Here is a 20,614-nt window from a genome sequence, read left to right as displayed (position 1 = left end):
GAGTGAATATGGTCTATAGTCCAGCATCCTTTGCAAAAGCCTGCCTAATCGTTTGGTTGATTGAAGTCTAACGTTGTCCTGACTCTATTACCCATTACCTTAGCAAAACGTTAAGTTGGGCGAGTTGGTATAGGTTCATGGTTGAAAAACAGCGCACAAAAGACTAGAGACAAGAGTAAAGGCGATTAATAGGACAGCGCTTGTCCTGTCATCGCCTTTACTCTTGTCTCTAGTCTTTTGTGCGCTGTTTGTTTTTCAACCATGTACCTTAGTAAATACCTTATAGGCAAAGGACAGTAAGTTGATCAGTCTGTAATTTTTTAAGTCATTTACTTCTCCTTTCATATGGATTAGGACGATGTTAGCGTTCTTCCAAGCTTCTGGTACGCTCGAGATCATAAAGCATTACGTATACAGGATTATTAGTTTTTCTTCCAGAATCTCCCCTCCGTCATTCAACAGATCTTCTGTTGCCGCTTTCTCCCTTTGCATTGCTCCTAAGGCTTTCTGTGCTCCCTCTTTTGTTACTGGCTGGATGTCCCATTGCTGTTTGTTACTGCCTTTGTGATTTACGTCCTGGCTGCATTGGCTTCTGTGTATTTGTGTAGAACTCTTCGGCTACTTTAATTACCCTATCCTGATTGCAAATGACATTGCTCTTTTTATCTTAACGTGTACGTGCGATTTTTGCCTATGCCTAATTGGCAAAATTGAAAATTGGTTTTTGAGGAAATTAAATGGCGCAGTATCCGTCTCACATATCCGTGGACAGCTGAAAAGCGCCGTAAGAGAAGGGATAAAAGAGGTAGTGAAAGAAAAGGAAGGAAGAGGTGCCGTAATGGAAGGCTCTTGAATAATTTCGACCACCTGGGGATCTTTATCGAGCACTGACATCGCACAGCACACGTGCGCCTTTTGCGTTTCGCCTCCATCAAAACGCGGCATCCGCGGCTGGGTTCGAGCCAGAGTACTCCGACTTAGTAGCCGAGCACCCTAATCACTGAGCCACCACGGCGGTTATCCCTAGTTTCCTCTTCACCGCCCCGTCCACCAGAAGATCCAGTGTCGGTGTTTACGAAGTCGAAACTGTCGGGGTTGTGAGCGAAAAATCACGGGCATGACTCCAGCAGGTGGTTCACAGAGAGCAACTCGGGAGGCAGGTGGGCCACCTAGATCACGTGACCTTGCGACGTCATCACAACCTGCCCGCGGGATTGTGAACAAACTGCCCCCCGTGGCAGGTGGCAGTTAAATTAAAAATTCGCGGCGGTTCAACTCTGCCGAATCGAGTTTCACGTAGCCAAAGCTAACGATGTCCATCGACGACTAAGAGTCGATGGTAGAAGTAGTTGAGACCAATGTGTTGCCGGTGGCTTGCCTTTGTCACTTCTCCGCTTGTTTACGCCGTCGCTTGACAAGTCGCTCTTCTTGTTCTTCTGGGGTTTCCGCCGCTCGATTAGCCTTGCAACTCTCATTTTTTTCGGTGACGAGCCTGCTCAAAGCGAGCGATGTCTGCCGGATGGTCAGTAGCGGCTGGCCACAATGTTCGAAGATGTAGTTCACTATACGTGCGCTTCTCAGCGTGTTCTTCTGTCTCAATAGCATCTAAGTCAAGCGCGCTGCTCTGGTAATATACAACCCATATCTGGCGCCACAACTGTGAATTGAATTACGACACACAACCTGATTACCACGTGGCTTTCTTACTGTCTTTGCCGACAACTTGCAAGGTCCAAATTCAATGTCAAAGGATAAGATCAAAGTTCAAGATGAAATATCAAGATCAAAGATAGAAGAAAAAGGTCAAAGTCAAAGGTGGTCCACTAAGTGCACGGCGCATGGTTAGGTATATGTGCACAGCAACACTAGCCATGACTTATCTCAAGGTCGTTTCAAGGTCATTCGGAAGCTCACGACGAAGTGCGTCCCAGCTTTAGTAGAGTAGCTTTCGCTATTACAATTGGCCTTTCGGGAAGAGCTACCTGGACCACAAAACGCCCACCGCTGGGACCGCCTGCTATGGAAGGGCAGTGGCGTATAACATAACCGCTGTACCACTGCGCCAGGAGGGGTATGAGTACTGCCAGGGATATAGCTATGAATGTAAAGTAGAGAATGGCCTTCGGCATATATGAGAATTAACGCATTACGCTAGCGCGTCATACCCTTAAGGTGGAGCTTAAGTGTTCCCTCTATTTTTAATTCATCAGCTTGTCCCCCACGGTCATTCTTTCCAAATTGCAAGCCACCTCTTTTAGTTAGCTATGCATAAAAGGCGATTGAGTTGTCATCTCCCTTATCTGTTTGCGAAGACCAGTCATGGGCGTAAAGGATATTTGTAGGGTTTCCTGAAGCAGGCTGCCGATGGATTTGATTTCCAAACTGTTCACTTTTCATTACTATGTTTGTTCGACCCGTCAAGAAATCAGATGACAAAGGCCTTAATTTAACCCCTATTCCCGGTACCCACGTATCGCCAACCTTCCATTGGATATATGAATTCATGCTTATTGAAGCGAGTTCAGCCGATGTAAGGTCAAACTCCTGAAAAAATCTTCCTTTCAAACTCCTCACTTCGCCTCTATCCCTGGCAGCCCAGTGTCTAAAAGCGTCACTGCCTACATCATGCCCTCAGAGAATGGGGTCGTCCTTGAAAATGCAAGTCGATCGCCTGAAGGAGCCTGCTTTTCCGGAAGTGACGCTGGGGCAATTACGCGAAAGACTGGCAAAAAAAAATGAAAAAAGAGTATCTACACAGAACTGCGATAATTCGGAGGAAAAAACTGCGGCCATCGCATATGTACACGGGATTTTCCGCCGTCTGAAAAAGATTGGCCATAAATGTGGGGTGAGAGCGGTTTTCAAAGCCGAAGATAAGCTAAAAAAAGATGTGCCCAGTGGTAAGCAAAAGACTGAGTAACGACACCAGGAGGAAATTCAGTGTTCGCCATGAAATATCTTTTGTGCCCTGCAGGGAAGAGGAGTTTATAAAATTCCTCTCTCCTGTGGTAAGACATACATAGGGCAAACTGGGTGCTGTGTGAATACACGTCTAAAAGAGCAGCTGTATTCGTTGGGAAAACCACCTAGCTCTAATCTTGTTCTGCACTGCCCATTCTGCAGAGGGTATCAACCCGATTTGAAAGGCACGTGGATACTGTACAGGAATCGCAAGGAAGTTTCACCTGAAGTGGTCAACGCATTTTCCACCTTTAAAGACAGCGAAGCATATGTGGCAAAGGCTACAGTGACCGTACACAAAACCTGAAATTGCGATCCTGCGATCTGCAATTGCAAGTTGTGATTGACTACGATGGTGCATTGCGCCATCTTCACCTTGTCTTTTTGTTGGTTTGTTTGTTTGCTTTTTCTTTTTGTTTCTAGGGGCTGGGCCACGTGAAACTTCTTACGCTTGTATCGGTTGAAACTTTTTACTGTCATTTTTTAACGCCAGGAAGCGTTTGTTGATTGTTCTCGTTTTTTTTTTTTTTTGCAGCCTATAAATATTGCCCATTATAAATAAAGAATACAGTTCTTATTCAGTGCCATGTTTTTCTCGCCTCGTTTTTTTTTCGTCTCCGTCTTTCGTGCTGTAGAAATATAGAATCGAACCAACTCGCCGAACTTGTTGTCCTCCATAGAGGCATCGAACACTTCACAGCAAGTGCATCGACTAATATACACCTTCTATAAAGTAGCCATGCATTCAAAGCCCTGTCCACGGTTACATCAGACCAAATTTGAAGGTGTTACAGAAAACAAGCAATCGATTACATTTGCAAGTACTTACCCACAAATGTAACTTACCTGATTGGTCAATTCAAGCCCATTAAAACCACCTGAACAATTACAAAGAAGTAATCGATAGTTATTACGTCATTTTTCATCAACTTTGATTTGTATAACACAAATTACAGGGACCAGAATGAGCGGGAGAGGCTAGCTTGATTTATAGTGTGTTGCAGTAAATACGTTTGTAATTTCTCCTCCCTTTATTCTTCTAAGCTTTCTTTACCATTTTTTTTGTGTTTCTTTCGGAAAACATCAGTAGCGACGATGAAGAGTTTCTAGATGTACGTGCCTGAGGGATGTTGCTTTAACACACGATGACCTTGTGCACCACCAAGAAGTTACGTAGCGTACCGCGAATCGCTGTTGTTCGCGCTCTGAGGGGACAAACCTCAAGCTCACTCAACATCACACTCTGTTGCGGTGTCGTTGTAAAGTAATAAACGCCAAGTGTGCTACACGCGGAACAAAGGGCTAGTGAAATGCATGCCACTGCTGCTAGCATGTCCCGACATTCATGCACACGCGGCTTATCGCAACTCGAATCTTATCGCTCTAAGGCGAGTGAATTGCGCGCTACACCACTGTTTCCTGCCTAGTTCGGATTCTCGAAGTGGAACCACTGGTTACAATATGTTCTTTGAAAAATAATGTAACAGATTAGTGGTTCTCGTTCAAGTAATTGGAAAACCGTGAATGTTACACCTTATAAGAGTAATAAATGCATTAAGAATTTTGCAAAAGAATGTCATTTATTACAAGTAATGAATTACTTATGACTGTGCACGTACAAGTCTGCATCAGACGCACTGCAAAACAAAAGAAGAGCCAATTTAATTGCCTATTCAATCGTCTGATGACTATTTCGTGGAATGTAGCTTGTCAAAAAGCCCGCATACCCTTTGCATGCCTTATCAAGTGCAAGAAAGCTCTGTCTCGCAAATAAATCAATAGTGATAATTAGCGTTTCGGAGGAGGTCCGAAGATCGCCCGTGACTTGCCTCACAAAAGGCACCGAACGCAGCGAAGTTACATCTCGCTGTCCTACGACATTTGCCCGCCACCTACACAGCAGATAACGACTCCGGATTGATCATGGCGTCCGAATACTCCATTGTCTCAATACTCCAGCAAGCATTGTTAACCTCAGCGGACCGGCCAAATGCACTGCGCGTTAAGCACGACGAGAAAGGCACACTTAAATAAAATAAAACGAGTACAGCGGCATATCACAAAACGAAGTGCGACTACCGATAGGCACTTCTTCCTCAAAGGTTTCCCATTTTTGCTGCGTTTCTCGAACCAATTCGTCGAGCCGACGAGAGGCACTCTGTGCCTCGTGAATTATGCACCAGTCGCAGATGTGATTAGCGGGGCAGCGGCAGGGTGCGAGAAAGAAGAGTTTGGAATCAGATCAAAGGAGACTTGAGATTTAGGCGCGTGATTCCCTTCGCGCATGCGTGAGCAAGCGCGCTGTACGGTTGCTGATCCGAAAAACCCACTCTTCACTGTTTCAAGCCAGTCGTAAGTTGGCTTCTATCCTTCTTTTGTCTTTCAGTGCTGCTCTTCAGTGCTGCTCTTTAAGAAGGGCGAAGCTTGTGAGGCGCCTTCGCTCGAGCGACTGACATAAGAAGAGACATCACACAGCGGACACTCTAAGCTGCTCTTCACGAGGGATGTGAAAGGGAGAGATGAAAGAGCTGTCCTGGTTCAATTTGGCCCTTATTCATAGTTTTCACCTTGTTTTTACTTGTTGCCTCATTTAGTTTTTCTGTTCTATTCGCGCCTTTCATGCGCCGAAGCGCGCCGTAATAGCTCACCTCCGAGCAACGACGTTTTGAATAAAACATTCCATGATGCAGGACGAGTCTCGTTAGCTTAGGCCTGCGTCTCGTGAGCATCCATGATTGAGAGATAGTCTTCGTCGCACCTGCATTCGGCGGTCTTAACTGCTTTGAGATCGGGCGCTGTGTTCAGTTGATTGGCCTTTGACTTTGTGCGAGGGGAAAATTGTACTCAAGGCTGAAGTAACAAAAATATCCTCGGCGAACTTTCGGGCATTTCTTCTCCTATCTATACTCGGCCTGAACTTTTTACTTTGCAAGAGAGGCTGCCGTAACTGGAATAATTGCTGCAGAAGTGCGACATAATCATGCAACTGCAATTCAAGCAGGCGATTTTGGAATTTGGCGGTTCGTGGTTTTATTCCGCAGCCACAAACATTTGACTTCGAATCTGTGAGTTACTCAGAAAGGGAACCTCAGATCTGCCCATCACTTGTTTTTGGATGCCGTGGTTAGCAGGCCTGCCAAGAAAAACTTTATAATTTGGGCCTCGAAACAAAATATTCTTACTGCTGCGTCAGCACACAAGTCAAAGCACGCCTCTTTGACTGACCCGAACTTAATGCCTTAGGCGTACATTAACACTTCATCTCTCACGGAATTCGCACACTAATGAGAGCTTGGGCTTGGGATATGCTTGAGAAATGAGGCTTCCCAATAACAGTGAAGCAAATTCTACGCCCGGAAATCATACCAGAGGCAACTAGAAAGGTTGAAGATTGAATATTGATGATCTGCATTAAGCGCAACGTCGGCTATTCACACAGTCAAACATGCCTTGACTGCTATTAAAGCATCATATATTTTCTGAGCCACAGATACAATTGAGGAAGTTTCGAGAAGAATTCTGAGCCATTGTCTATGCGGTACAGCAGTCAGATCATAAAATTCCACAGGCGGAGGAGAGGATTCTTCGTTCGCTTTTACGAAGAACCCCATAGAACTTCATTAATCGGTAGTTAAGGTGACTGCGAGGGACATCAAAGATATACTCCATTTTCGTGCCTGTTAAGATGCTGTCAATAACGTTATGTGTACTGAACCGGCCGCCGCGGGGGTCAGTAGTTATGGTGCTTGGCTGCTGACCTGAAAGACGCGGGTTCGGTAACAGCCGCTGTGGTTGCATTTCGATGATGGCGAAATGCTGGAGGACTGTGTTCTGTGCGATGTCAGCGCACGTTAAAGAGCTCCATGTGGTCGAAATTCCCCGGAGTCGTCCACTACGGCGTGCCTTATAACGTGAATGGTTTTATAAAGTAAAACCCCGCAAACCTAGCCAAACCATACCAGCATAGCAGGATATAGCGTGTCATCATATAGATGCAATGGATGGATCACTTTTTGCACGTGGTCTCCTTTTATCGGTTTGCAATACTCGGCAGTGATATGGCCGTCGAGGACAACCAGTGAGCAGAGAGAAGGTCAGAATAGACAAAGACCATTGCTGACCCGCCTGTCTGCTCAAGCGCCGTCACGGCATAGTCGCGTTCGCAATATTCTGAGGGGCTTCTTTGGTTTGCCCAGGGCTTTCAAATCATGAAAAGTGACCGTAGACTTAAAGGACATCAAAACAAGTTATACACAATCAGGAGATGAAAATTTATTTCCCTGGAATTGACGAAAGCGAAGCCCCGCACTGACACTGGTGACCGAGGTTTCAGCTCACTAGCAGTACGTTATGCAGTCCTCGCGACGAGCGGTTTTCAAGGAAAGAGGATATGGAACTTTCGAGTTTTTTTTTATTTAACAGAAGTGCATTGCACAGGCGCAAACTATATGAAAGAAAGCACGCAAAGCTGTCGCGATGCGGGTCGACTGCGCGACTAAGGCTGCTCTAAAAATTGCAGGCACGGCCCGTCACGCGGCACATGGCATATGTATTGAATTCTTAGAGAATTTTAATGGCAATGCCTCTCATTCAGAAAACGAAATACTCATAAGGCGATCACTTTCGTGTGTGCAGCTGCCACACCATTTCTAAAAACCCTCCTTTTTTTACAACAGCCAGAGGCCCATTACTGGCCTGGGGCTCGTATGCCTCCTTACATAATGGTTTTACATGTACACATAATACATTTATAGCAGCGCGCACTCAAAGACGTCCCTGAGTCACAGATGTGCGACGTTTTGTGACTCTCGAATGAGTTTCAGTGCAAAAATGTGACCACGCAGAAACAGAAAACGCAAAGAGAGTCACTTAACTATCAGTATGCAACAAAAACTAGACAAAAACAATATGAAAACCAACACCCCTGTTAAATTACAGCGCAGCTATGATAGCTGTCATCTTGTATATATTTAATACAATCTTGTTTAGAGCACCGAAGTTCGCCTTCAACCGGCGATGTTCCATTCCGGAACCAATAGTTCCGTAACGAAAATTCATAAATTCTCTGCTTTGGCCCCTGTTTCCGTGCATTACTTAGGGAAATCCCTGCGCTTTCTCCTAAGGTATTTTATAGCGTTTTTAAAATAATCTTCGCTGTTTATTGCGATCAAAGGAAGCCAAAGTACAGGTATTAGGCGAAGTTTCATTCGTTACTCGTTTCTGTGCCTTCTTTGCCTGCCGACCTCCAACACGTATTTCTATGTGCCTTATGTGATTCTGTCACCAGCATTAAAGGCTCTCGAAACACTCCTAAAAAAACCAGTGTTGTATGCTTTGGAAGTTCAGGACCACTGCTTCATGAAGCTCCTTTATAATGAATTTGCTAATCCATTTTTCAAAGAGGACCTACCGGGAATGGAACCTTGGCCCGCATCGCACCTTTCCTTCTCCTCTCGTGATAATAGGGGGTATTCAAAATTCCGCAAGTGCGCTTTCCCGCATAACAATGTGGCCCCAAACAAGATGGCCGACTTCGCTATAAAGGAACTACGTGGGCTACAGGACAGGCGCTAAAGGTGTGGATATAATGTAAGAAACGTATTTTGGAAGAATCAAACAAAAAAACAGTCTTTCTTGCTTTGTTTCAGATGGAAACGCATGGTCAGCCATCTTGTTTGGGGCAACATTGTCATGCGGGAAAGCGCACTTGCGAAATTTTGAATGTCCCCTATTACCACATTCAAAGCTAGGGGCCTCTCCACCGGCCTCACCTGGTGAAACGTCATCGTCGGTGTTTTCATGCCATCGTTTTTCTTTTTAATTTTTTTATTTTCCTTGAGTGCCACCTACTTTCCCTCAAGACTCACTTATTCAACTCTACTTCCGGCCCTGCATGCTACGCTCTGTCTGCTTGTTGCTTTAGTGTCTATGTCGATGTAGTTGTGCGTGACGTTAATGTTGCGCCTGAAGGTATTCGAAGACTGGCCGCTTCGAAACCTGTGCCCGTAGACACGATGCACGAAGAGGGTGCGAGTTCTTTAAAGAAAGACTGCAAACTTTCATGTTTCACTCTACGTTTCTTCCAGAGTTTCGAGGCGCAATTAAAGCTAGGATGCTCGTCACAACATCATTCACTGACTGGGCAAGTTTATTTACGGTGTTCAAATGTACTGTAAGACTCCTTCGTGATGCTCTTCTACAGCGCTTCGGCAGCGAAATATTTTCAACATTCATTTGTATAGAAAGGCCGAACGTTTCATATCACCAAGGTGGCGTGTGCAGAAGTCACGTGTACTGCGAAAGCAATCGTTCACGAAAGGCCTGCAGAGACCTTTACTACTAAATGGATATTTTGCTACACGGGTTTGCTTATCTTTTTTCTTTTAACGAGCAAGACTTCTGGTTAAGTTTTCGTTTTAAAAATGCTCATTTCACTTTAACAGTTATCTCTCGTCTCTTTTTCATTTTCTTTTCGCAAATATAATCACTGCCTAGGCTGGTTTTCATAATTCAAAGCTTCTCAATTCTTACATACTGCCGCTGGATTTCCAGAGTTTTCAGCCCGGCGCGCACGGAAGGCTTAAGTTTTAAACACGTTGCGTGTCGGAAGCACTCAAGTGGGAAAATCTTTTCCACGGCTCCAAACGATTCGATTATGCCGCATGCGTTAATGTAATTATGCTTTAATTTTGATAAAGGTCCTTTGAAATTTATCATTCTATTAATAAACAAAAGTTATCTGCGCCAGCTGTCATTTTTAGCAGAAACAATTAGGGCATGCACACTCGCGTGTGTGCCAAAAAGAATAGTGACCTTTTTCACCTTCAATGAGAGAGAATGAAATAAATATTACTCTATTTAAATATTCACTGGAGGGATGCAAGAAAATGTAAAGGAAACAGCGCCTTGTTTGTCTAAGCTTTAATAACCTTCGGACTGAGCCTTGGGCGCGGCTGTGGTACGATAGTGGCTGTTACCTAGTGAGAAATATTCGACACCAAAAGCGCCGGATAATCAGCGACCGCAAGATTGTGGTTCCAGCCACTTGGTTTTACTGTCAAGCTACTTTTTCTAATTCATCCTCTCTTTTGATGCTTCACGCGCGCGCCCCATTCCTCTCCTTCGCAGTTTATGGTTCGTCGAAGACTCCCCTAAATGAACGAATTGGCTATGCGGTGTCAAGAAGTAGACGAGTGGCTAACGAGCTGCAGCTTGCGAATGTGAAAAGGAATCAATTTCGATCGATTAGATGTCGATCACAACTGTCACATCACTGTGTTTTGACGAGTGGTGGCGTTGGCGTAACACATTCAATGTTCATCACTTTGTCAAGTGGCATCGCAAGACCTATGACGTCGCCGCTACGAAAAGCCGCCCGAGCGCGCTCCTCACAGGTGTTAGAGTCTCTTCATATAATCGAAAATCTGATACGCACAAACAGCTTCCCCTTTCAAACGCAACAATGGGAATGAATAATCGGAGACTATTTTTTTGTGTGTGTGTCCGGACGCTGCGAGCCACGTACCACGAACCCTGCAGATCGCTCGCGCTTTGGACATGCTTCCATGCTATTTATGTGCGACGGGGCGTCTTGACCATTCTTTAAGACGAAGAAAAAGTGTAGCTGTTGCCCGATGCGCCTCCTCACTCGTGGTTCCTCTCTCACAGCGCCCATCTGCCAACCAGAGGAGGCTTTGTGCCAGAATGGCCGCTGCATTCCCAAGCCCCAGTGGTGCGATGGCAACAAAGACTGCACCGACGGCAGCGACGAGGCAGACTGCGGTGAGCGTGCTAATTTTTCTTTTTCTGAATACGCTGACATATTTAGACTCTGCTGACACATGGTGATAACATACATTTCGGTGACAAAATTCTGCACATTTGTTCATGGTGTGCTTGATCAATGAATCATATTTTTTTTAATTAGCACCAGTAGCCGTTATATTAGTGGGAGCACTAAGCATCTTTTTCCTCGATGCTAGGAGTTCTTTCTAGCATGTACTCATAGTGATTCTGGCGGTGGTCAATTTTTTTTCCACCACAGCACCCCGCAACTGCACTCACGATGAGTTCGAATGTGACAACGGACGCTGCGTTCCAAAGTCCTGGCACTGCGATGGCTACGACGACTGCGGGGACACCACCGATGAGATATGCCGTGAGTAGCGTCAACCTCTTTATAGGCTGCTTAGCAGTTCCGCAGTCATGTATTTAAAAGGGGCGTCGTGAATACATAGAGCGTCTCAGGGTGCGACTAAATCTTTCCGGTCATGCATCACTGAACACCAACCTCCTACCGGAAGACAACGCATCGTGGTCGCCCAGAAGAATTAATAACTCGCAACGGTTAATAACAAACGAAGTCATTTGTCGTTGAAGCGAGATTTTCCCGCTTCACGACAAGGTCGCCTTGTTCACTAACTGGGGGTCATTCTAAAAAAAAAAGTATATGGTCATTACACATTCATGTTCATATTCGTGACGACGGCTAACAGGCTTTCCGTTTTGCTTTCGCGAAGACCCCGCCATCTTTCATGGGCGGCTTGGAACACGCATTACGCTTGGCCTCGGCACAGTGCTCCTACAGCGGAGGCTTATATGTGGGCTCGACGACCCATGGTTGGGTTGCGCCTCTTATACTAGCATGCGAGCCCTGGTCCGTCGCATGCACGCCGCGTCTTTCGGCCGAGATTCTTGAACGATGTTTCGTCTTCATGCGACTGATGCGATCTTAACTCGCACATGCAACTCCGAGGAGGGTGGCGGGGGGGGCGCTGCAAGATAGGCAAAGCTGCGTACAATGTACACGAAACACAAGGTAAGGCTAGGAAAACAAAAAGAATTCAAGCTAACAAAATAAACAATGCAAAAAGAAAAATTAAACACCTATTGGCAAAACATGTGGAACAAAAAGATGCAAAAAATACGCGATTCAGAGAAAAAAAAAGAGCTACAAATTTAGCGTGTGCAAAGAACAAACAGCAAATGAAAATTTCACAAGAAACTATGTTGGGAAAGCACACGGGGATACGCAACGAAGTACCTCAGTGTTATAAGCCATAATAGTGATGGACAGTTAAATTACACGACTTAGCAGTAGCATATTAAAAGTGCAGTAAAACAGCGTTAACAGGTGTTGCCAGTTTGAGAAACGACATTAACCTGGTTTGCAGTCTAGGAGGATTGGTCATGCTGGCTAAGGTTGCATGTATAGAATTTTATTCTTCCGCATCGATATTTACTAGTGCGTGCAGAAACCGGAGATACATTGTGCGCTTGGCTACGCGAGTGGAAATAAGTTGTGTTGGGTGAAACGGTGAAAAAGTGGTGTAAGAAGTCAAAGAATGGCTTTATGGTTTATTGAGGTTTAACGTCCCAAAGCGACTCAGGCGATGAGGGATGCCATAGTGAAGGGCTCCACAAATTTCGACCATTGACATGTGCACTGACATCGCACAGTACACGGGCCTCTAGCATTTTCGCCTGCACTGAAATGCGACCGCCGCGGCCGGAGTCATAGAATCATGAACCGGGAGAATGTCCGAGTGCGGCGGCTTAAAAAATTAAGAGATTTTCAGAGTGCCGTAACGCTCGAACAACAGGTGACAAGGAACGACAAATTATCCTAGCAGCCTTGTTTTGCGCTCATTCACGGCGTGTGATAAGATTAGCGTCATATTTCTGAAGTTCCTGACGCTGACTGTTCACAATGTATTTGATGAGAGTGAACCAAATTTGGTCAGAAGTAAGAAACACAGCCAGGTGCGTGAAACGCGACGATGAATGAACACTATTGCTGTTCGTGATAGGAAAGGCAAATGGAAAGGCTGGGAGCAAAGAAAATATTCTTTTTTGCATGCTGATTTTTGTCATCGTGCTTTTAAATGTTTAACAGAAAATATATCTAAAGTAGTCCGCATTCGGCTGTTCAAACCTACTGCAGGGTTTATACAAGCGGAGCACGTTGCATGTAATATTGTTTCCGACTGCAGAATGGGATGTACGGTCGAGTCCGGAACCTCAGTTAGATTAGATATTTTCCAGGCATCGGTTCCCTAGCCTCCGTATAGCCTCGCTTTCGAGGTATCATGTTTATCTAGGTCGAACTTGATAATCAACTCCTTCGATCAAGTGACGCTGGCGTCATATTCCGCACTCATTAATAATTTGTTGCAGTGCATAGCTCAAAGTAGCGTACAGTAGTGTGGCGCCCCTATACCTGCGATACTTCGGTGGTGCATGTAGAGGCAGCTTCTTGATCTCAATGAACAAAAGTGCATAAAAGGCGCTCACATTGGATCAAGCGTTAAGCAAAATGCGGCGGGCTGTAACTTTCGAAACATTTCAGATCGTGCCACGAAACTTAGTCTTTTAGAGAGCACTTACTGAAAACTTTCCACTGGTATGCACTGACATAACATATATGTTGTGTCATGGCGCATGCAGCAAGCAATTGTGTTATGACGTCACAGTTTGCGAACGGACACAAATGTCTCGGGGTTCGAGCCATAGAATGCTTCTTCCATGAAACCTGCTGGATTTCTCACCCACACTCAAAACAAAAAAGTGAAAACGGTAGGTTTATTGCAGCCGTGTTCATTCTCCACCAATATGTCACCTCCTAAGCACATGGGCGTAATCCAATCAATGTTCCCGTTTTCATTCACGTTCACCGCGACGTCATTCTGCATGGTTATCGATCGACGCCAAGGCATCCTATAATGTATACAGCGAAGCTGCGTTTACGCCGGAGATAGTTCACTACAAAGCTGTCCTGAAACGGTGACTTTTACTAACATATAAGCGAGTAGAATAATTGAGAATAACATTTCCTTCCTTTCCTTCCTGTTCCTATTCTCCGCCGTTAGTGTACTCGAATACAACTCAAGATTGAAGCGGAAAATGCTCCTCAAAAGAGCCCCTCCAGCCAGTGGCGTCGACCGATTCTTCCCTTTGACCAATCCCATTGGACCTGCTAGAGTGAAATCGCAGGCGGTGGGAAATGAAAGCTGGGCAACCACGGCTTAATCGTATTAACCCCGGCGTCATGAAAATGGGTCGACGCCATTGGCTGGAGAGGCTACTTTGAGGGGCATCTGCAGCTTTGTTCTTGAGTTGTATAAGACTAAAGTTAATCTCAGTCGACCAAAGAGACGCCAAGTCGGCAATACGGCGCAAAATGACCTTCACACCAGAGGCAAAACACATTGCTTCGCCGTGGTTGAGCACCTTCCAGATTGAATCCCCACCCTCAAGGTGATGCTGAGCCCCAAAAAAAACCTTTTCACCCCCCCCCCCCCCCCTTTAAAAAAAGAGAGAATAGGGACCTTACTGTGGCCTGAAACATGGCCGTGCAGCAAGCAATTCTCCGGCGACAACAGCAGAAGCCATCCTTGCCTTTTTGCCTTTGCCTTTTCTTTTTTCTCCTGCCGTGCTCAACCTTCCCTCCACCTTGCACCAAAAAAGCCAGATTTATTTCGAGTGCGGATTTCCAGAATCCCGAGACCAGCAGAATGAGATCGTGCGGTCGGCGCAAAGCGAAAGACGAGAGCCGTGTCGCAATGCAATCCCGCGGTGCCGCTCGGATCCGATCGTCGTGGCGCTAGGCGGCCACAAATTTCGCCAAGTGTTCCGGGTACGAAGGGAGTCTCGGATCTCCTTTTAACAAATTGCTCCCAAAATACCGCAGCGAGCATGGTATTTCAGGCACGACCAGGATTACGGGAGACTTACGGGAAAGTAACATAAAAGAAAGGGGAACCAATGAAACCCGCGAACATATCTGCGATATTGGTCGGTACAGTAGAAAGAGTAAAAAATATGGAGTGCTTTTATGCGTTTTCTTCTAGGAACGTGCGCAAGACTACCCACGACGATGGGACGTGATGAGATATCTCATAGAACAGCCGCAGCCCGTAAGATCCGTACGGATGTCATTTCTCCGTTGTTTCCAGCCATTTCCTCGCCAGAGCTCGAAATCAAGAATAACGCCTAAGAGCAGAAAGAATACTTCCACCTAATGTTAGACAGCACTTCAATCTGGGCTCTCTACTCCAACGACAAACAGCATAAAGCAATGAACGCGCCAAATCAGCGTAAGCTCACGTAGCACAGCGATGGTCGGGCTCCTGTTCGAGCTCTAGGCTTTCTCTCCTAACTAGAACTCACTTAACGCCGGCGACTTGTGCGATCCACGGTTGTCAGCGCCGCCGTTTTCTCCTTCGGTGGCTCCTCGCTGGTGCCCGGTTTATCCTAAGAGCAAGAACACAAGCGAGAGCAGCGCGCACCAATGAGGGAAGCCAGTGGCGCCGAAGACAAAGGGCCCAGGGGAGCCGGGACAGGCGCGATTGCGAACTGAAGATAAATCGAGCAGCGCGACGGCGCCCCGGCGTGTAGACGTCACTGTAATTGCAGCCAGTGTTGCGCCATTGTCGTGCCTCAGCGCGCTTTAGCAAAGACGTGGGCCGAGCCTCCAGAAAAGAAAACTTCACAAAACCCGGTGGAGTCTGCAGACAATCGCGAAGATGCAGGTTCTGCGCCGTGGCTTCCATCGGAGAAAAGGAGTTTTTAATTCCTTTTTTTTTTATTCATCATGTGCCTAAAAGATAATCACTGCGCCCCGCGCCTTAAGGCGTCTGTTTCTCAACGCTTTAGCTCAGCGACAGCGGACGCTTTACAGCGCTTGACAGTCTCCGAGCCGCTCTCTGAAAGTATTTGCAGCAGTTTTCGAGGGAAACTAGTGAATGCGACTTAAAAGTGTACTTCGCTAAGACTCGCCCACTTCGCTTGCTACACGGGTCGCGCGTTCTGCATTACCGTCTCAGTATTTGAGTTGGGTCTGTCTTTCTTTTTATTCTCTTTTATCACATTCTACACTAAGCCTCACATGTGGGCAGGTCCGATGAATTGAGGAAAGAAGCAGCGACTCAACGAGTGTTCTCTGCGGAGCTCTCGTCTGGCCTTGCGACGTTCTCAAGTAGATCTAAAGGCCTCGTAACATACGGGCAAACTTTAGTTGGAGCTTAATGGGAAGAAAGTTTTTCCCGCCGTCATCATTCCTGCTAGGATACACAACCCGCATTTTCGGTTGTAGCAGCAGAATGACGCGGTAAGCTCTCCTTTCCAGCCGACTCTGATTTAAACCTGCCATCGCACACGCATGCTCCCACACAGGCCTGCCTTGTGCACTGTCGTTGGAAGTAGCTTCGTTGAAGAAATTGTGTACTCTACGGCCAGACAGTCGTTAGCTTAACTCGTAGTCTGGTCGGCGAAAAGTTCCAGCTGGTAACTTGAACTTAAGTGAAACTTTGTTTGGAAAAGTTCGGCTTAAATAAATGGAACCACGTTCCAAATCCAGAAAGCAGTAAAATATCTGGGAAAAGGTTCCAGTTAAAGTTGACATACATGCATCCGGAACTCCCTTTCGGCTACATTTCGAAGTGTAATGTGTGGAATTGAGTTTCAGGTGAGGCCATAGGGCAGAGCCTGCAAGCAGGCCCTTAAAAAAATATCCTGGCGCCACAGCTCTGCGTGCGGGCATGCACAGCCAACAGCCACTTTTGAAGCTTACCACCCTAACACCGCGTTTGCGACGTCCTGGGCACTTATGATTCAGTACTGTTGGGCAGGGCTGAACTCAGTTACAACTCTTCCCATGAATTGGCGCTTTCCCATCGTTGATAATACCTCGGTCAGCTTGGGTATTTATAAGCCCAGTGCTCCACCCCACTGGATCATCGGACATAAGACAGCAGTGCCTACAAGACATTATAAATGTAACTTAACTGTTTTTTTAAAGACGGACTTTAATGAGGCAGTGGCCACTAGCACGAACAACACAGTGCGGCAATGGTTTGAATGGGTCATGACATTACCAGTGCCAGCTGCATTTTTCTTAGCGGTCGTGGTTTTTGAGGAAACTAAATGGCGCAGTAACTGTTTCGCTTCTCGGTACGCGTTTTTCTTAATTAGACTACAAGTAATAGAAGTGAGGATTCTGATTATGTACGTTCTTGAGTGTGCCATAGATCTTAAACTCAAGGCCAGAACAGAGGAGCTCCTACACAACTCTGCGGTTCGTGCATTTAGTCTGCGATTAAATCTGATGTCCACTGCAGTAGGGTCAGCTAATGTAACAAGCAAAAAAAGAGGAAGCTGTGTAGAGAAACGTGCTCTGTACATGCTTAAGAATTTTTTCGCTTCACAGGTTTCGCTTTTAGAATCATAATCAGTGATGAAAAATGTTAAGTTACAAGCAAGAAAACCACATACCATTTTACTGCGGTATAGTTAGTAGTAGCATTCTGCAAAATTGCGGTATGCGCGTGAAACAGCGAAGGAGTTCAAACTCCAGTCTCCAGAAGCCTCCATTCACCAGCATATCACTCATCAACCGGACGAAAGTGTGGCGGCAAAATAAAATTCAAGCCAGCGATGAGAAGGCGACCATTGAAAAGCGAAAGGCTTAAGACTTCTGTTGTAGCAGCTTTGACATATCGGTTTGTATAATAACCTGTCAATTTTTTTGTATTCAGATTCATTTGTAATCGTTGACAACAGGCGTCCGCGGTTGCGCTTTCTCGTGGTCAGAAAGTAGCATCGCTGCCCACTATGCTTGCAATAAATGCGCCGTGTATTAGAATTTCTGCAATGGTTGCACGCGTCAACGCTCACGGGCCTTAGCAGCAGGGGTTGGTGAACCCCTTATATGATCTGCCCCATTCTGTCCTCTCTCCAAAAATGGGCAAGACTCACTGCCAGTCACAGCTGCGCAAGTACCGCTAAGAATCAGTCAAAGTGCAGTGGTCGTTTTCGTGGCTGGTTGAAATTCCTGCGGTTATCATCATCACCAGCCTATTTACGCCCACTGCAGGACATAGGCCTCTCCCATATATCTCCAATGAATCCAGTCCTGTGCCACATCAGGCCACCTTATGTCCGCAAACTTACGAGTCTCATCCTCTCACCTGATTTTCTGCCGCCCCCATGTCACGCTTGCCTTATCCTGGAATCCAGTTCGTTACCCTTAATGACCATCGGGTACCTTCCTTCGCTTGACATGACCTGCCCATACCCATTTCTTCTTCTTGATTTCGACTAGGATGTCATTAACTAGCGTTTGTTCGTTAGCCCACTCTGCTATCTTCCGGTCTCTTAAGGAATACTGAAAAAAAAATCTGAAGCTATTGAGAAAGCAGCATGATTTATTTTTAGATACGATTACCCAAGCATATAATCATCATTCCGGTTATTTTTGAGCAAAGGGCTGTATGAGGTCGCCAGGCCATACTCAGCGCGCTCCTTGCTGCGATTTGGCGTACATAACATCAAGCCTAGGCTCAGCAGCCGCGTAGACAAGCTGGATCTCAGAGTGCAGTTGAGGATTTCCCATCTCGTGCCGAGCTTACCAGCGCTTTTGCTAAATACTGCATGAACGCGCGGTCGCTCCAAAAGATGGAACGTTGCTCGAGGTGTGGTAGCATACAAATGCTACGAAAGCTAGATACATTGAAAGCTAGATACAAATGCGTTTCCCGTGGTTGACGAGAAGCGTTGCAAGCACGGCTGCAAGATCGCTTCTAACCATAACGAGACAGTGCTCTTTCGTCTGGCGAGCACGAGAGGTCGTTACCAGTACCATATCTGGTTCTGGCAGTGTCGACAGGTTACCAGCAGGTTACAAGTTCAGGATTAAAAGTTGTATTCAAATGAAAAGTTCAATTTATAGATAACACCGTTGAGCCTGACGGATTGCTTCAATAAATATAAACAAAAAAACGCCCAGCGTTGTGGCAACTGCCACCACACCGTTTCAGAGGGGACGCTGCTACCTTCCATCCATCCATCTTGTGAAAGGCTGTTTTTTGGTTCACCGTCGCTGCAGACAGCGGGAATCTTCGATTAATTCTGACTGAATCAGGCAAGTAGACACCTAAAGTACAAAACCATGAGGTCCAGAAAGAGAATCTTGAAGCACGGGCACAAGCAAGCAGAACGAAATGGACTCTGCAGCGAGGAAAAAACACGTCGGACGTGCCCACTTTCGTGCGGCCCGTGCTGGTGAGAGCTTGTGACTTGGTATGGTTGACGTCTCATGCCCTGTTGTCGGATCTTTTGCAGGTGGCCGCTAGGTGTGATGGTTGGAGAACTATTGATTAAAACAATTACTTTCCTCTGATTTCGCTTTGAAAAGAGTTGCTTTGGTCACTCTGAGTGCCGCAGCTATTATTTAACCAGAAATATCGGCGGTAATTTGTTTGTTCACTCTCCCTTTAACGTTACTCCCATAAATTTTCTTTCTATAGCTCGCTGCTTGTTTTCAATTTAAGTTCAACTATTCTCGTCAGCCCCCTGTTTGGTAACATACAGTTGTTTTATGCTTTCCTCCTAAGGGATACTGGTAAATGGTCTTTCATGACCTCAGAGTACCTGCCAAATGCATTCCACCCTATCTTTATTCAACTCGTTTTTCTCACTATCTCTATATATACCTGCCCTAAGCAGAGGTAGTTTCTCACCACTTCCAATGCTTCACGCTTCACTGCTAATCGTAAACTGCTGTTCCCTTCCGACGCTACTGAATATTATTTTAGTTTTCTGCACGTTCATTTTTATGCTACCCAATCTGCTTTACCTTTTCATGACCTCATCATGCTTTGCAGTTACAGCCCAGAGTAACTTTGTTAGGCAATGTCATCAGCGAATCGTAGATTGCTAAGGTACACCCCACAATCTTTTTTTCCGAACTCTGTCCAGTCCCATATCCAGCATTCGTGGAGATATTTTGAATATTAGAAAATAGTAAGGTACTGTCATGGAAATATTGAAGGCAATGGTCCACTCTTCCCATGTGCAGCAAAATCTTTCCTTTCAACTTCTTCCATCACTCGCATGGAGCAGTTAATCCTGTAAAAGAAGATCAGCTGGGAACGCTTTTTGCGAAAGCAAAAACGTTAGTAGAAAAAAAAATCAAGCCTGTCAAGGGGGAACCTGTGGATATACTGATCGTAATAGTTAAACCTTAGAATATATGAAAAAATTGCGTCCATAAAATCTTTCCTGTCCAAAAATGCTCTTGTTCAGAATTGTTGGGCTTGCAGATCTCTGATTTCCTCCTGTAAACAGGCTGTGCATAGCTTTAGAGAGATAGTGGAGAGATAGTGATAGTGGAGAGATGGTGCCTGACATCCTTACTTATTGGAATTGTACTGCAGTCTTTATGGAGGACTATGACGTCTGTGCAACCACAATAGATATCTTCCAGTGTTTTTATATAAGGCTCACCTACAACCTGATTTCGTAATCCCTGCATGACTACTGCAGTTTCGACTCAGTCAAATGCTTTGCCCTAGTATGAGGGCTGTACAGGGGTTCGTCATATTCTACGCATTTCTCTATCGCCTGATTGGTGTTGTGAATATGGCTTACTGACGAGTAGCATTAACAGCCAGCCTTTGATTGAAATCTAAGGTTGCTCTGATTCCGTTACCGATTACCTCAGAAACACCTTGCCGGCATGGGACAGCACGCTGATCGTCCTATAATTTTTGCAGTCCTTGACGTTCTCTTCCTTATTAATTGAGATAATATTAACGTTCTCACATAATTCCGGTACGCTCAAGGTCATCAAGGCATTGCGCATACAGGGCGACCA

General features: G+C 45.7%; 1 protein-coding gene across 1 annotated transcript in view; it reads left to right on the top strand.

Annotated features, from left to right (window-relative positions):
• The window catches only part of LOC149371075 (low-density lipoprotein receptor-related protein 4-like), a 322,806-nt gene that overhangs the window by 189,980 nt on the left and 112,212 nt on the right, over positions 1–20,614 (top strand). The window contains exons 3-4 of the mRNA XM_089564550.1: positions 10,630–10,743; positions 11,006–11,119. Of these exons, the coding sequence (XP_089420676.1) occupies positions 10,630–10,743; positions 11,006–11,119 (228 nt within the window). The remainder of the gene's footprint in view (positions 1–10,629; positions 10,744–11,005; positions 11,120–20,614) is intronic.

Source organism: Amblyomma mixtum, chromosome 1 (assembly GCF_055824585.1).
Source record: "Amblyomma mixtum isolate Tamu chromosome 1, ASM5582458v1, whole genome shotgun sequence".
NCBI lineage: Eukaryota > Metazoa > Arthropoda > Arachnida > Ixodida > Ixodidae > Amblyomma > Amblyomma mixtum.
This window is presented reverse-complemented; position numbering and strand designations above follow the sequence as displayed.